Below are 18,292 nucleotides of genomic sequence, written 5' to 3' on the forward strand. Positions count from 1 at the left end.
AAGGAATTCTAGTTGCTAGTAGTCTTAGAGAAAAAATGTTAAAACCACATTAGGTAGATTTATTATTCAAATACTCAATGAATTAATATAGACTTAATGCCATTCAATATTAAAAAAATAAGAAAAAATAAAAGTTCTACTAATCATTAAATTTATTTAATTGTATTGGTACAAAGATATACTGCAATACACGAGGTAGTACACTAGTTAATTAGTTAATTAAAATAACAAATCTCATATTATTTTTATTTTTTTAACCATTGTTGAACGATGTGTTATCATTACACCCTTAAACTTTCGATTAGATCAATTATGTTTCTATTTTATCAAATATTTTAAAATTAATAAATGAAAATCTCATTTTAAACAAATAAACTAAAAAATTAAAACCTTTGGCAAATTCTAATTCAAAGTTAGAAGAAGTGGAAGATAAAATTAAGTTGGGAAATTGCCAAAAATAGGTTAAAAAAGGAGGGTTAATAACTTTGGATAACTTTTCAAAATAAAAAGTTTTAGGACAATTTAGGTGTCAATGGACAAAAATGCACTTCATTAAATTTCTCTCTTTTCCTTTCCCTTGTCTTCCACGTTCGTTTTCCCTTCTCTCCACGTTCGCTTTCCCTTCTCTCCACGTTCGCTTTCCCTTCTCTTTCGCATATAGTTTCCCTTTCCATTCTCAATCTTGTACATAGAACACTTGAAGTAAAAAAAAAATCGTTGTGGTCCGATACTCTGCTCTGCTCCAGTGTCGTTCGAAGATACTCCAGCCATTCATCGCTTGCTGTTCGTCGCTTGTCGTTCGTTGGTCCTCCAGTGCATTTCATCGCTCCTCCTTTTCGAACCATTCAATCAACTTCGAGCGTTTTCTCTTATTTCAGTGAGTTTCATCTCTAACCCATTTTCAATTTATTTGCTGTAAATGTTTGGTTTAGGTATTTGTTGCGAGTTTCATCCGTAAATGTCTGGTTTAGGCTATTTTGGAATTGACTTATTTGCTGTAAATTAGTTCAGTCAAAGTTTGGTTTATGTTCTTTGAAAGCTCAATGGGTAGTGAAAAATGAATTGAAGTAGAGGATTTAGTTGGGTCAAATAGAAAAAGTATGAAGGAATAGAAGGGTTTTTTTTTTTTTTTTATCTACATTGCTTTCTATCTATTCTGTATTATCTTATATTGTGAGCAATTTTTCATGCAGCTGCTATGAATTCTTCTCAAACCACTCTAGCTTCTTCTTTGATCACTTTCTCTCACCTGCACTTTATGCATTAATTTGAATTGTTTTTAAGCATGTTCAGTAAGTCTCTTAGGTCATCATAGTTTATCTCGCACGTATCTCGCACCTTCCAAACTTTCACTATTTATTTCAAAATCAAATTGGTACACCTCCTAATCAATTTAGAGCGATTCTTTGCATGTTTAGTAAGTCTCTTAGGCCCTCATGCTTTATCTCGCATATATTTCGCACGTTCCAAACTTTCACTATTTATTTCCCTGCCACTGTCTCATGCCAAGTGCACAAGATCGACAGTCTTATTAAGGATAAACTGACCAAGGAACAGCTGCAAATATTCGATAAAACAATTTTTGGTCCATTGCTGAATGTCAACATGGTCTTCAACGACCAGTTGATCCATCATTTCTTGCTGAGGCAGATACCTGAAGATGCCAACGCAGATGGAATCTGTTTTTCAGTTTTGGGGAATAACGTCTGTTTCACCCCAAAGAAATTCAACATCATAACTGGATTGTGGCCAACAAACACAACATTCGAGAAAGATTTTGATAACAAGCGCATACAAAGCCTTCTATTCGGATCAGAAAACAAGAAACTAATAACATGCTTGGAAATTGAGAAAATTTTCAAGAATTTTGAGTTTACAAATGATGACGATGCTATGAAGGTTACCTTGACTGTCTTTATAGAAACTATGATGGTCGGGAAGGATGAGAAAACACAGTTTGACATGGATATTTTGGGAAGAGTTGATGATGAATAAGCATTTAAAAGTTTCGATTGGTCAACAGTTTAAAGACAAGTCTACAAGGAAAAAAAGAAGCATACGAGCTAAAGAAGACAACAAGTTCCAAAGCAGTGGCATACTACAACATCAAAGGCTACGTGCTTGCTTTTCAGGTGATTTTTATTTGTTTATACACTTTAATTAAATGCAAGTTAAACATGAAAGTTTAACATATTTGTTTAAATGTTGTAGGTGTGGGCTTATGAAGTACTCTCAACCGCAAGGGAGCACCTAGCCACAAGAAACAGTAAGGGATTAATCCCTATGATATTGAGATGGAATTGTATACAAGCTCCATCTTACAAAATGCTGCAGAAGAACATATTCGACAACAAAAATGTAAGTCAAACTTGTCAGCGATCGTTTAACACAATTACACGATCGTTTAATACAATTCACGATCGTTTAATACAATTACATTGCAAACTATTGTTAAACCTAAACTGAAGCTGTCAACCCAAGAGAAAGCTTTCATGGAGAGTCGAATTCGAAGGGATGATAACATGCAGATGGAGGACGATGAATCCATTTCAGATATTAACAACAATGATACCAATACTCCTGATCATGCAATGAACAACAAATCATTGGAGCAATCAAACTCCTCTCCACAACTGTCACCACAAAAGAAACAAAGTCAAACAGTGGCTGACCAGTCTGAAATGCATCCAATCACAAACAAGAAATGTTGCAAATCAAAGAAGTCCAATGACAAAGAACAACAAAGTCATTCAAAATCCTATAAGAAACTGAAGAACGAAATAAAAGAAGTTCGTAAGGTTTTATCCACACTGACTTTTATAGTATGTAAGATGGATGACACAATCAGAAAGCAGTCATTAGAGCTGTCTGAAATGAAGCAGATGCTCGAGAGATTGGTCTAGGTAAAATTTGTTTTCAGAAAGTATTTCGTTTATCAGTTGTTTAAATAAACGATCATTTAACTAAAATATCTAATCTCCTAGCAAAGTTACACGCTCGTTTACTTTTATATACACGATCATTTAACAATAGATTATTTTTTAATTTTATTTTTGTTTTTATTTGTTTATTAGAATCAAAATTAAAATAAAGGGAATGATCAAAATAGAGAAGATATGATCACCAGTGACCAATCATATGTTGAAGAACAACATACTAAAGAACAACATACTGAACATCAAGAGGAAACCCAAAGATTAACATTTCATTCATTGTTTACTGCTTTATAATGTTGAAAATTGCTTACATTCTAAATAAGTAACAATTATATTTTTTCTTATTCTCATTTTGTAGAACATCTACTAAGATCATATCAGAATCTACAATACCTGTCTCAGATGTCGAAATCAGAGATGAGATAGATATAATCCCATGTGGCAAGTGGATCTAAAATTATGAAAGGCATATTTAGAATGGAAAATATCAAGAAAAACAACTTATTAAGAAAGGAAAGTAGTCTCCACAACCAGAAAAAAAAATTTCAAACAGCTTGAAGAAAACACATGGATACTTGGAGACGTAAATACTCTTTCAAAATTTCATTTTATATGTAAACGATCACTCGTATTTTCTAAACGATCGTTTCTATTAACTAAACGATCGTTTATATATATTACACGATCGCTTAGTAAGTAAACGATCACATGTATATTTTCTAAACGATCGATTATACTCTCCTTTCATTCACTAAACGATCGTTTAATTTTCTTTGTAGACCATGGATTTGCTATTATCCCACTTGCAGGAGAAAATGTTGCATCTCAAGCAACTTTGCAAGCGTACTTTTAGAATAATAGAATCCGCGTTTATAGTAAGTTAAATTACATCATTATATTCTGACTATATTTTTTTACTTGTTCTTCAAGATTATAATCAATAAACCAGACTACATAGTTTGACAACATTTTTTATGCTCATATGGTGACACCAGACAGTAAAAAAGCTGAATGGACAGACACAACAGCACACTTAAATATATGGGTAGAAAAAGATTTGGAATACTTTTTCAACACAGCTGTTGGTGATTTCAAAGAAAAACCAGGGTGGGGAGATGTCAACTACGTGATTGGCTGCATCAACATAAAAGAACACTAGTTAGCTATTGCAGCTGATATGAGAAAATGCAAGATCTACGTGTTTAACTCAATGCTAAATTATGTTGAGCAGAAACTTGTTGATCAAGCACTTCAAATATATGCATGATGCATCGTCTCACTCGCAATTGCAATTGGAGTGAACCTTCATTCAGAACGATTCAAATATAGCCCTTGGCCAGTACGCAAATCGAAGACCACATTACAGAAAGGGCGTTTTCTGTTCTAAATTTATTGAATATCTTGTAACTAAAGCTGACTATGGTTGTCTAACTGTGCAAAACATGAAACTGTTTAGACAATAGTATGTACTGAAACTTTGAACGAATAAATACTTTTGGTAAATAAATATATATTTGGTTCTTGTACTTTTGACTTAATATTTGTATTCGTTTAGATACATATCACAAAACATTCGTGTAGAGAAATACTCATCCCGCACATATCTTTAAGCGATCGTTTACCTACATGTAGTTTTGCAGCATAGAAAATAATTGATACTTGTGATTTAAGTACATATTTCGCAACATACATGATATACAACTACTACAAATCTCACAACAAAATTCAATATATAAGAGTGTTGGTCCATAATTGAAATGTCAATTGTTTTCTGAAGTACGACATGTTTTCTTGACATAATGTATCTAAATCAAAACCAGCAGTTATGTACTCAAAATACTTAATGGTGAATACGCCATAATCATTATTATTTCGCTGTAGTGGAATGGAGTCGACAATGACATCTGGCCAAGGTTTCTTGTATGTCGATGATCTACCTAACAAATTTGGCACCAACTCTCGAATCGGCAGTAATATGTTTCTCATCTCTTTGGCACTCGTAAATGACGGAAGCGAAACCCATATCTTGACTTGACAACGTACTAAATCCAAGCATAATAGAACCCGATGGTTGGCATGGACATTGAATGGAGAGTAAAATTTACCCAAGGATCTTGGAAGTCCTCTTTTGACTCAATAACATAGTCAACCAACCTATACTATTCCTTCCAGTCAAACGGGCGATTCTCTTTAATACATTATTTGTATTGAGACCACTTTGCAACTAAAAGCCGCTGTAAAAAAAACATACAAACGCAAATATCAGATTCAAAGACATATCAAACGCAAATACATACATAAAGCAACGTTACGATTCCAAACCATAAAGATTGTGTCTGCAGTTGTGAAGTTTTAAGTAGAAGGTATGCCGACTGCCTTAATCTTGAAGCGAATGAAAATAGAAAGTACATCCAAATGCTAATAGAAACAAAAGTAAGCACTAAATGTATATAACCATAATAATAAAAAAATTATAATGACATAAATAATAAGATAATCCCTTATCTCATCCGCCAACCACCGACCTCACATAAACAAGATTCTAAAAAATATTTTCGATTTTTTTCCACGCACCTCATCATTTGTACACTTGTTTGTAATCCAAGCTGAAAATCTATCTAAATCGACGTCAAGTGTTTTATGCATGAGATTATAAACAATTGGTTCACATTAAAAGGTAGTGGTGATTGATATCGTAAACCGTTTAGGTAGAGTTGTGAATGGGGTTGATAGGTAAACACTTGCATGCTTCCTACGGACGGGCCGTCGTTGAGTGGAAAATGATTCTATCTCTGTGACGTCTGAATCAAAATGAGTACGAAATTTTTTTCCACCGTCCTCAATTTCAACTTCATCGTCAACGACATCTATTGGCTCCTCTAAACGAATCTCAACATTCTTCTCCAACACGTTGATTGGCTTCTTTAACTTAATATTAAACCTCAACCAAGGAGGGGTACCGACGGTGTGAACATCTTCGTCGCCCTATGGAAGCTAATAATGAATTAGTGTGGATAATGATAGAAATTAAACATCAATATTAACAAGAACATAGAATCAAACTTTCTTTTTAAGTTTAATGTGTTTTGCCCCATTATTTGTGTCATCCTCAATCAATGAGAGGTAACGTCTGTGTCAACATCTTTGGTCTTAGCATTATCCACTTCTTCACTCTCTAGTGTATGATCTACTAAACCTTCAAACCCCTTGCGGTCTCCTTCAAATCCTATGGAACCTCAAAATGAATTAGTGTGGATAACAATAGACAGTAAACATCAAGATTAGCGAGAACATGCAACTTAACATATAAGTAATTACCAAATATGAAACAACTAAAGTCAACACAATTAACAGTTTGATTCCTAATCTTTCTTTGAAATCCAATGTGCTTCAATATGGTTGACATCATGCTCTTCAATTCGTCAATATCTAATTTTATACTAGTAAGTTGCCCTTCAACAACCGTTACTCGATCTTGGAGATTCCGAATAGCATTTTTCATCTTAGACTTCGACTTCTGTTTCTTACTCTTTTTGAAGTCACCTTTATCATTACCAACTTCTTTTTCTCTTTTTGAACCATCATTCTTCGACTGAACAATGATAGATAAGCAGAGGTTTTCAAAAAGTTCACCTAAAGCAATTTTTAACTACTCCTCTTCAGGTGTCATCTCAATGACCGCCTTAATTATCAATTACAAAGAGAAAAGGTAAATGTATTTATGACAAAGAAATAAGCACAAAATCAAGCGATCCTTAAGTTAGTTAATATTGCTTACTACTTATCATTGGCGAATCAAACACCAAGCTTATAGTTTGGGACTTTGGTGATTATTGGCATACCCACCTCAACATTCGTGGTATGACATCATCTACATCACATCCAATGATAGTTGGTATAGACTCATATGTCCAGACTTATTCCACATTTGACAAACAAGTTTAGGAAGTGTCACAAGATATATATAGATATATAAAAAAGTGGTTTCACAATCGTTTAAATATTTAAACAATCATTTAATTTAAAATGTATGCATAAGTTTTGAAGTAAGAAGTAGCATACCTGTAATGCATGCGGAAATCCATTGATAGTATATTTTTTTGTCTTAGTTGATTTCTTCTTTCTCTTTACATATTGCTTGTCCAAGACTCTTTTCAAGGTAATTAGCGTACGTCCAAAAACAATACCGTCCCAATCATAATTATTAAATGTATTCCAATCATCAGCAATCTTAAAAAAACAAATGTCGACTTTGGTTCGCCTATCTTTTTCAAACAAAGATAGCTCTATAAAGTAGATTAAAGCTAATTTCACAATATCATCATCATCACCCTCGTATTCCAAAAATATATATCATTTAAGTCGCTTACATAAATACACTCTTTGTCTTTCAAAAACTTCTCAAATAATCTACTATTCCCAACCAACTGAATACTCCTTTTTAGGACCACATAGACCCGTTATGATGTTAAACTCTCTCCTACCGAAAGTACAAACAACGCCCCCTAGTAAAAAACTTATATAATCATTTTCTTCATCTTCCACCTCCCTTAACAATAAGTAGTGGATAAGTGGCCCATTAAAGACAATATTTAGGTCCAAAAAGTGCCCAAACTTTGTTTTCCTAAATAAGGCTAATTGATCGGGTTTGAGTTTGGCTTTAATATTATGTGTTGTCTTTTCTAAATGAGACAAACAACTTACTAGGACATAAACCTGATGAGAAGGATTAATCTTGTACACGGATCCGTTGGTCAATGTCGATGTCGATACCAAAATAGGTTAAAAAAGGAGGGTTAAATGACTTTTAGGATAACTTTTCAAAATGAAGAGTTTTAGGACAATTTAGGTGTGAATGGACAAAAATGTCATTCATTAAATTTCTCTCCTTCTTTTCCTTTCTCTTCTCTTCCACATTCGTTTTCCCTTCTCTCCACTCTTCGCTTTAGCGTATAGTTTCCCTTTTCTTTCTTAATCGCGTAGAACACTTTAAGTAAAAAAAAAAATCGTTGTGGTCTGATACTCTGCTCTGCTCCAATGCCGTTCGAAGATACTCCGGCCATTCGTCGCTTGTCGTTCGTCGATCCTCTAGTGCATTTTGTCGCTTCTCTTTTTCGAACCATTCAATCAACTTTGAGCGTTTTTTCTTATTTTAGTGAGTTTTATCTCTAACCCATTTTCAATTTATTTGCTATAAATCTTTGGTTTAGGTACTTGTTGTGAGTTTCGTCCGTTTGGTTTAGACTTTTTTGGAATCGACTTATTTGCTGAAAATTAGTTTGATTTAGGTTCTTAGAAAATTAAATGGATAGTGAAATGAATTGAAGTTAAATATAGTTGGCATTTTGCTCATTTTTCTTTGGATCTCTTCTTTAACTCTGAATTTGTTCCTTTTTGTTCAGGCTTCAATTATAACATCGACATCAACTGACAGACCCGTGTACAAGATTAATCATTCCCATCATTTTTATGCCCTAGTAAGTTGTTTGTCTCATTTAGAAAAGACAACAAATAATATTAAGGTCAAACTTAAACCGGATCAATTAGCATTATTTAGGAAAATAAAGTTCGGGCACTTTTTGGACCTAAATATTGTCTTTAATGGGCCACTCATCCACTACTTATTGTTGAGGGAGGTGGAAGATGAAAGAAATGATTATATAAGTTTCTTACTAGAGGGCGTTGTTTGTACTTTCGATAGGAGAGAGTTTAACATCATAACGGGTCTATGGGGTGCTAAAGATGAGTCTATTCAGTTGGTTGGGAATAGTAGATTATTGGAGAAGTTTTTCAAAGACAAAGAGTGTATTTATGGAAGCGACTTAGATGATATATTTTTGGAATACGTGGGTGATGACGATGATATTGTGAAATTAGTTTTAATCTACTTTATAGAGCTATCTTTGTTAGAAAAAGATAGGCGAACCAAAGTCGACATTGATTTTTTCAAGATTGCTGATGATTGGAATACATTTAATAATTATGATTGGGTTTGGATTGTTTTTGGACGCACGCTAAATGCCTTGAAAAGAGTCTTGGACAAGCAATATGTCAAAGGAAAGAAGAAATCAACTAAGACAAAAAAATATACTATCAATAGATTTCCATGCATTACAAGTATGCTACTTCTTACTTTTTACTCCAAAACTTATGCATACATTTAAAATTAAACGATCGTTTAGTTATATTTAAACGATCGTGAAACCACTTTTTTATATATCTATATATATCTTGTGGCACTTCCTAAACTTGTTTGTCAAATGTGGAATATGTTTGAGCATATGAGTCTATATCAACCATCATTAGATGTGGTGTAGATAAAGTAAACGATAATGTCATACCACGAATGCTGAGGTGGGTATGCCAACAATCACCAAATTCCCAAATTGTAAGCCAAGTGTTTGACTCGTCAATGGTAAGTAGCAAGCAATAGTAACTAACTTAAGGATCGCATGATTTTGTGCTTATTTCTTTGTCCTAAATACTGCCTTTTCTCTTTGTAGTTGATAATTAAGACAGTCATTAAGATGACACCTGAAAAGGAGCAGTTGAAAATTGCTTCAGGTGAACTTTTTGAAAACCTCTGTTCATCTACTATTGTTCAGTCGAAGAATGATGGTTCAAAAAGAGGAAGAGAAGTTGGTAATGATGAAGGTGACTTAAAAAAGAGTAAGAAACAGAAGTCGAAGTCTAAGATGAAAAAGACTATTCGGAATCTCCAAGATCGAGTAGCGGTTGTTGAAGGACAACTTACTAGTATAAAATCAGATATTGACGAATTGAAGGACATGATGTCAACCATATTGAAGCACATTGGACTTCAAAGAAAGGTTAGAAATCAAACTGTTAATTATATTGACTTTAATTATTTCATATTTAGTAATTACCCATACGTTAAGTTGCATTTTCGCTAATCTTGATGTTTACTTTCTATTGTTATCCACACAAATTCATTTTGAGGTTCCATAGGATTTGAAGGAGACCGCAAGGGGTTTGAAGGCTTAGTAGATCATATACTAAAAAGTGAAGAAGTGGATAATGCTAAGACCGAAGATGTTGACACAGGCGGTACCTCTCATTGGTTGAGGATGCCAAAGGAGGATGACACAAGTAATGAGGCAAAACACATTGAACTTAAAAAGAAGGTTTAGTTCCATGTTCTTGCTAATATTGATGTTTAATTTTCATCATTATCCACACTAACGCATTATGAGCTTCCATAGGGTGACGAAGATGTTCACACCGTTGGTACCCCTCCTTGGTTGAGGTTCAATATTGAGTTAGAAAAGCCAATCGACATGTTGGAAAAAAAAAAAGGTTGAGATTGGTTTAGAGGAGCCAATAGATGTCGTTGACGATGAGGTTGAAATTGAGGACAGTGGAAAAAAACTTCGTACTCATTTTGATTCAGACGTCACAGAGATAGAACCATTTCCCATTCAATGACCACATGTTCGACCCGCCCGTAGGAAGCGTGCAAGTGTTTACCTATCAACCTCATTCACAACTCTACCTAAACGGTCTATGACATCAACCACCACTATCTCTGAGTGTGAACATATTGTTTATGATCTCATGCACAAAATATTTGACGTCGATTTAGATAGACTTCGAACTTGGATTACAGACAAGCGTACAAACGATGAGGTGTGTGAAACCTTTAACGTAGGGTGATGTTTCAAGAGCTGTCGGAGCAAAAGAACCAACCTTCTATTCTAGAGCTAGGGCCTCAGGAGCGACTAATGTTTCATGTTCATCATCGTCTACTACACAACCCACACCCAAACAAATAAATTTAGATGACTCTAATCAGGAAGAAGAAAATACCAATGACTGTAAGTCCAACGAAGGAGTGAATGAAGATGAGGATCAATTTAGTGATGATGAGTTTGATCTTTAGGAATGAACTTTTTCTTTTGATTGTTGTTGAATTCTGACTAGTTTTCTACTGTGTTTTGTTTTTTGGGTAGAAAACTAATATTATAATATTTTATACATTAGAGTTAATTCTCATTTCTACATTGATTATTTACTTATATTTTATATATTGTTTATCCTTTCAATTTTGTGTGTATATATATATATATATATATATATATATATATATATATATATATATATATATATATATATATATATATATATATATATATAGTGCGCCTCATAAAAAAAAAGCCCATGCCTTTTTGTGTGCCTTGCGCCTAGGCCCCAGAGGACCATTGCACCTTAGTGGGCCTTGAGCCTTTAAAAACACTGGTTGTAGGATGTCAAACAATTCATTGTTCATCTCAACTGACTCCCATGTAAAAGTATCATCTTTTGAATCATATGACTTATATGATTCTCATATAGTCGAATTGGTTCCTATCATGTTATCACACAAGTCAACCTGAACTTCACCAATATCAATTTCATTGTCATGTAATGTATCCATTTCAATTGGAGGATAAGAATTTAAATTTTGAACTTGGTTGCTCCCAGATACTGAATTGTAATCTTTGTTTAACACTTTCTTGTTTTGATTGTTTGTAGGCTCAAATGATAGGTATAGGGAAACCTCCAATGGATTTTTACTAAGAATATAAAACTTCAAATTACGGTCATTGCTTAACTCAAATGGAGAAGTTTCTTTTTCCCCTTTTATCTCATATATACATCTTACTTTGTAAGGTCAACTTCTGCAAGGTCATAAAATTCATCCTGTAAACCTTTGTGTGTTATTTCTTTACTGACAACAATACTTTTTAACACTCCTTTTTCAAATTTTCATCGTCCCCCATCCCATGCACCACCGTAACGCACTAAAATCCGAACATGTGGACATCCTTAAACTACCTTAAGTTTTTTAGTTACTGCAAAAATTGATTTAAACTTAAGAACCTACAAGATGCGTGTGAGATGTTTGCGAGATGCAAAGAAATAACAAAAATAACAGCAAGATGTGTGCGAGATACGTGCGAGATAAAGCATGGGGGCCTAAAGGACTTACTAAACATGCAAAAAAAATAGCTCTAAATGGATTAAGAGGTATACCAATTTGATTTTGAAATAAATAATGAAAGTTTGAAAGGTGGGAGATGGGTGCGAGATACGTGCGAGATAACCCATAAGGGCCTAACAGACTTACTAAACATGCATAAAAACAATTCAAACTAATGCTCACAATATAAGATAATACAGAATAGATAGAAGCTAGAGGGTTTGAGAAGCATCTATAGCAGCATGAAAAATTGCTCACAACATAAGATAATACAGAATAGATAAAAAGCAATGTAGATTAAAAAAAAAAACTTCTATTCCTTCTATTTGACCCAACTAAATCCTCTAGTTCAATTCATTTTTTACTACCCATTGAACTTTTTAAGAACCTAAACTAAACTTTGACTAAACTAATTTACACCAAATAAGTTCATTCCAAAAACCAGATATTTACGGATGAAACTAGCAACAAATACCCCAACCAAACATTTATAGCAAATAAATTGAAAATGGGTTAGAGATGAAACTCACCGAAATAAGAGAAAACATGAAGTTGATTGAATTGGTCGAAGAGGAGCGACGAAATGCACTGGACAACCGACGAAGGACAAGCAACAAATGGCCGAAGTATCTTCAGGTGTTCTACGTGAAAGAGAAGGGAAAGGAAACTCTACGTGAAAGAGAAGGGAAATCAATCGATTGTGGAGAGAAAGGAAAGCAAACATGGGAAGAGGGAAAGGAAAAGAGAAAGAGAAATTTAATAAAATGTATTTTTGTCCATTCACACTTAAATTGCCCTAAAACTCTTCATTTTGAAAAGTTATCCCAAAAGTCATTAAATCCCATTTTTTAACCTATTTTTGGCAATTTCCCTAGTTTCTTCTTCTTCTTTTTTTTTTTTTCCTTTTTTCGTTTCAGCCCTTCTTTTGTTCCATCTCTCTCATAATTTAGTATGTTTGAAATTGACCAAAATTCACCAAGTTTCTTAGAGAAGGGGAAACAGAATCTGAAGAAGATGGGTATCACAATTTAGAACCCAAAAAAACAAATGTAGCACAAAGATCTAAGGAAGATGGGTATCACAATGACCAAGTCCAAAACTTCACAAAGCTCACTCGAGAGGAAAGAGCTCCATCAACAAACAGATAACATTATCCGGTGCCACATTGATATCGACCCCTCTTGAAGCAATTGTCGAACCTTTTAGTCATAAAAAATAGAGCTTTCTAGATTCTATAATTCTCACAATCCTCCTTTTTCTTTTTTCTTGTTGAATACTAGTAGGGCTGCTTCTTTGTTGAGATTGTCAAGATCAACAATCAAATATGGAGAATATATCAATTTTCCTTATAAAAAGCTGAATTAGAACTCCAATAACATTGAGCAAATGTACAATATCCAAATAGATGGCAAGGCGATTCTAAATGAGCATAGCACATCAAATATGAAGAGGATGAGAGAGTATTCAAGGTCTAACTTTACAATTTTCACTTTTTGTAACCGAACCATCTGGACGGAAAATTTGTTTCTTCCTCCCACCTATTAAACTCATATCATCATTTAGTTAACAATCTTAAAAGTGATAATGTAGAAACACAAATTCATGAACATATATAAATTCTAGTTGTCAGTAGACATATTAACTAACAAAGCAGGTAAATATTAACATTACAAGGGGATAGAACCTGTTCATCTTCTAGAATCCATTAATTTCTCTTCATACAACTCCAACAATCCAGGAATCTTCTCCTTATGAGGGTCGATGAATTTTTCTATGAAACAGTTTTCAGAACAGTGAAACAACGAAGAAAAATTCATAATCAAACCATTTGACAGCAAAACTTGATAAATGTAACCTCAAGGCAAAATCCTCTTCTTCAAACTATATGAAAATAAAGTTGGTCTTCTAGCAAGATAAGATGGTTCGCATCCACTTTTGTTGATAAAAAAATCCATTGTATCATTAATATTATCCTCAGACAATGCCATACACCATGGATTCTTTCAGAAAGCTAAACGGATCTCTTCTTCAGACAATCCCCATTTCCTATAAACTTCAACCTTCTTATCCCATGTAGATTTGGTCATTCCTCGCAGACCAAAAAGAGCAAAAACAAACAGCATCTGTTGAGGGTTGAATCCCATTTCCGTAACTCTCTCTACAGTCTCCTTGAATCGGATGGAATTTATCAAGAACGATCTAGGCTGCCGCTGAAGATATTTTAAAATATTTGAATCTGGCACTCCAATTTGTTTCAGAATTTCAATATTGGGACCAACTGAAATTCGAAGATCCCAGACGAGAATACCCGCAAAGCGTTTTATGGTAATGAGAGTCTTCTCCTCACTTCCAAACACGGCTTGAAGGTAATCAAAATTAGGAATAATTCGTTTGTTTAAACTTGATGTTAAAACACAAGGAATTCAACATACTAATTTGGGAATCTCTGGGGAAGAAAGACCTTTAGATTCAAGAAACAACAATTTGGGCAATAGGGTTTTCTCGGGGTTCGCAGAAAGAATTTGAGGATACTTCTTGTCAAGGTCAGAGATTTGTGATTCAGAGAATCCATGATTCGAAAGTAACGCAATTGCATCCTTCCGTTTATTCTTAAGCTGAACAGCATTAGAAGCCAACGGAGCAGATGTAGGAGATGATACAATCTCCGAAGAAGTCGATAAGTATCTGAGAGATTTCAACGGACTTTCGGAAAATCCTTGAGAAAAGACTGGCGATGGAGATCTAAGTAGAAGGATTCTGCGAAACAAGTTAGACATGAGTGTAAGAAGTGGGAGGAGAAGGAAGAGTGAGGTGTTGGTTCCTTGTTGAGAAGAAGACGGGAGGAACTACAAATGCCTCACAAGAGGATGAAGCTATGAGAGAACAGAAAAGAAAGATGGGCGGCGGCAGGGCATCGGCGATCGGCAGAGTGGGAGACAGAGAGAGAGAAGGAAGGAAGGAAGGGGGTTAGGGTTTTTGAATGGAAATGGTCGAAAATAGATAACTTTTTGATGTGAAATAGATAACTAAAATATCATTTAGATTTTAAAGGATCCTGTAACTCAAGGTCACAAATTAAACAATAGGATTCAAAAAACAAATCTATACCAAATATATTTCGACGGTCATTTTTTGTATTTTATACATTGACTTTTTTCATTTTTTGCAATTGACTTTGCTTTTTTTATTTTTTTTCTGAGATGAATAAATAATATGTTGAGATAAAATTTAAAAATAACCATAGATTTTAGAAGAAATGTAATTGAAATTTACATTTGAATTATGAGGTAAAATTTAAAAATAACCATAGATTTTAGAAGAAATGTAATTGAAATTTACATTTGATTTATATTGTGGTATGAATACATCATGTTAAAAACTACATCATCAAAATAGTTATATCATGTTAAAAACCTTACAAGCTTAAATTAAACAAGATAGTTATATCATGTTAAAAACCTTACCAGCTTAAATTAAACAAGGATGTGATCTCAAAAATATTATAACAATGGTAATAATGGCACATCAAAGAAAATCAGTCATATGATGTTAAAACCCTTATGAGCATAAATGAAATGTGGAGCTGAGTTAAAAAGGCCCAACTGATGGAAAGTACCAAATTTCCCATCATAAAGAAGCTGAAATAATATAACTCCAACGATGTTAGAGCAACGGGACAATATCCGAAATAGTGATAATGTAGAAACACATACTCTTGAACATATATAGATTTTAGTTGTCACTACACCATATCAACTAACAAAACGTTAAAATTCCAAGGAGATGGAACCTGTTCATCTTCTAGAATCCATTACTTTCTGTTTATACAACTCCAACAATCCAGGAATCTGCTCCTTATGAGGGTTGATGATTTTTTCTATGAAACGCTTTTCGGTACACTCAAAAAACAAAAAATGACTCTTGTGTTTTTTAATCAAACCCTTTGACAGCAAAACTTGATAAACATAGCCTCTAGGCAAAATCCTCTTCTTCAAACTATATGAAATTAAAGCTGGTCTTCTAGCAAAGAAAGATGACTCCCATCCAATTTTGTTGACAAAAAAATCCATTACAGCATTAATCTTATCCTCAGAAAACGCCATACACAATGGATTCCTTCTAAAAGCTAGACTGAATTCTTCTTCAGATAATCCCCATTTCCTATAAACTTCAACCTTCTTATCCCATGTAGATTTGGTCATTGATCGCAGAGCAAAAACAGCAACAACAAACTGCAATCGATCAGGGTTGAATCCCATTTCCGTAACTCTCTCTACAACCTCCTTGAATCGGATGGAATTTATCAAGAACATTCTAGGCTGGTACTGAAGATATTTTAAAATATTTGAATCCTGCACTCCAATTTGTTTCAGAATTTCAATATTAGGACCAACTGAAATTCGAAGATCCTTAATGAGAATACCCGCAAACTTTTTTATGGTAGCGAGAGTCTTCTCCTCACTTCCAAGCACGGCTTGAAGGTAATCAAAATTAGGAATAATTCGTTTGTTTAAACTTCCTGTTAAAACACAAGGAATTGAACACACTAATTTGACAATCTCTGGGGAAGAAAGACCTTTAGATTGAAAAAACAACAATTTGGGTGATAGGATTTTCTGGGGGTTCAGAGAAAGAATTTTACACTGCCTCTTGGCAATGTCAGAGATTTGTGATTCAGAAAATCCATGATTCGCAAGTAACGCAACTAGAGCCGCATTAGAAGCCAACGAAGCAGATTTAGGAGATGATACAATCTCGGAAGAGGTGGATAAGAATCTGAGAGATTTCAAGGAACATTCGGAAAATCCGTGAGAAAAGACAGAGGATGGAGATCTAAGAAGAAGGATTCTGCGAAACAAGTAAGACATGAGTGAAAGAAGTGGGAGGAGAAGAAAGAGTGAGGTGTTGGTACCTTGTTGAGAAGAAGAAGGGGAGAAACTACAAATGCCTCACAAGAGGATGAAGCTATGAGAGAACAGAAAAGAAAAATGGGCAGCGGCGATCGGCAGAGTGGGAGACAGAGAGAACAAAGAAGATAAGAATAGCAAGGAAGGAAGAAAGGAAGGAAGAAAGGAAGGAAGGAAGGGGGTTAGGGTTTTTGAAGGGAATTGGTCGAAAATAGATAAATTTTTGGTGTGAAATAGATAACTAAAATGGATAACTTTTATACACATTAGAACTTTCTTAATATATATTTTTTTCCGAAATAAATAAATAATATGTTGCTGTAAATTTTAAAGTAACCATAAATTTCAGAAGAAATGTAATTGAAATTTACATTTGATTTATAGGATGTTGTGAATAAAAATTGAGACTTATAACTTTTTTATCTTCCAAGATTTATAGGAAAATTTAAATTTCATAAGTTTTAGATATGCTTGGACCTATTTACTTGTTAGGCTTGGATTTAAGCTCGAGCCCGTTATTCTTTTTGACCTAATTTTTCTTTAGAAACTTGAATTAGGTTGGCTACTAGAAAAGTTGACTATCCAAATACAATTAAAATACAATCATCAATGACGTGGCCAAAATTTATTGTTCAAGAATTATTACTTCTTTATATATACTTTTTTTTTTGTTACATTTTAAGCTTTGAATTTTTATAATTATTTTTCTTTCTTTATAATATTATTCAACTTTTTTATCAAGCCATTGTATAGACTAATTTGAATTTTTGTTTCTAGAAAAGAAAACATATTACATTTTATATATTAAGTAAATCGTTGTATAAATATAATTTTAAGTAATAAATGCGAGGAGCTTACAAAATAAATCATATTTAAATCTTAATCAATAATATTATTAACAATTATATTAGAATTAAGAGACTCTAACATTTCTTCCTTTTTAGTTTTATTTTTCTTTAACAGATAACACTCCATTTGAGCACTCCATTTGAGACTCCAATTATTTTAGAAAGGTTACAAATCTCTTATTAGCAAATGCTCCACTAAGTTTGTGGTGTCGGATCTTTAAAGCAAAATGATGGTTCAAAATCGTCCCTGAGGTTATCCAAAAAATGCATGTGAAATGCAAACAAATCTTTGGTAAGTTTCATCAATATCAACTGAGATTCTTCATCTGCTCGAGCCTAGATTGATGAAATTGACGAGATTCATGAAGAAAACCGTTTGCGTTAACTTAAAATCTAGTTCTACATCCAACTACAACAGAAAACAAACTATATATTTTTTCATTCGCCTAAGATTTCATAGAAAACACTATAAAAGAAGATGACTTCGTGAAATTTTGAGGAGCAAAAACCAGATAAATCTCTTCGATTTTGGGAGCGAACACGTTTCCCCTCAATGGGAATGAACCTGAATTTAGGGTTTTAAGAATAGCTAATGTTCAGACTTCTAAAAGTATTTTGGTC

General features: G+C 33.6%; 1 protein-coding gene across 4 annotated transcripts; it reads right to left on the reverse strand.

The window, feature by feature from the left end:
- Nucleotides 1–4,613: 4,613 nt before the first annotated feature.
- LOC103483824 (uncharacterized) lies at nucleotides 4,614–17,048 on the reverse strand. Of its 4 annotated transcripts, none has more exons than XR_007821681.1 (4): nucleotides 13,772–14,981; nucleotides 13,601–13,687; nucleotides 12,447–13,454; nucleotides 4,614–5,170 (listed from the first exon to the last, which is right to left on the reverse strand). XR_007821681.1 is itself a non-coding variant. In XM_051086170.1 (2 exons), exon 1 carries the CDS (start codon nucleotides 16,782–16,784, stop codon nucleotides 15,711–15,713), a length of 1,074 nt encoding a protein of 357 aa, XP_050942127.1. In that variant the 5' UTR covers nucleotides 16,785–17,048; the 3' UTR covers nucleotides 13,257–13,454; nucleotides 13,601–15,710. The 4 variants fall into 4 exon arrangements, 1 of the variants encoding a protein (XP_050942127.1); XR_007821683.1 differs by having other exon boundaries at nucleotides 12,447–12,557; nucleotides 13,772–14,965; XR_007821682.1 differs by having other exon boundaries at nucleotides 12,447–12,585; nucleotides 13,772–14,965.
- Nucleotides 17,049–18,292: the final 1,244 nt, after the last annotated feature.

The sequence above is a fragment of the Cucumis melo genome, chromosome 6, assembly GCF_025177605.1.
Source record: "Cucumis melo cultivar AY chromosome 6, USDA_Cmelo_AY_1.0, whole genome shotgun sequence".
NCBI classification, from domain to species: domain Eukaryota; kingdom Viridiplantae; phylum Streptophyta; class Magnoliopsida; order Cucurbitales; family Cucurbitaceae; genus Cucumis; species Cucumis melo.

What these genes read in the sequence shown, in the direction of transcription:
- LOC103483824 (XM_051086170.1), bottom strand. Translation starts at nt 16,784, where the DNA reads ATGTCTTACTTGTTTCGCAGAATCCTTCTTCTTAGATCTCCATCCTCT.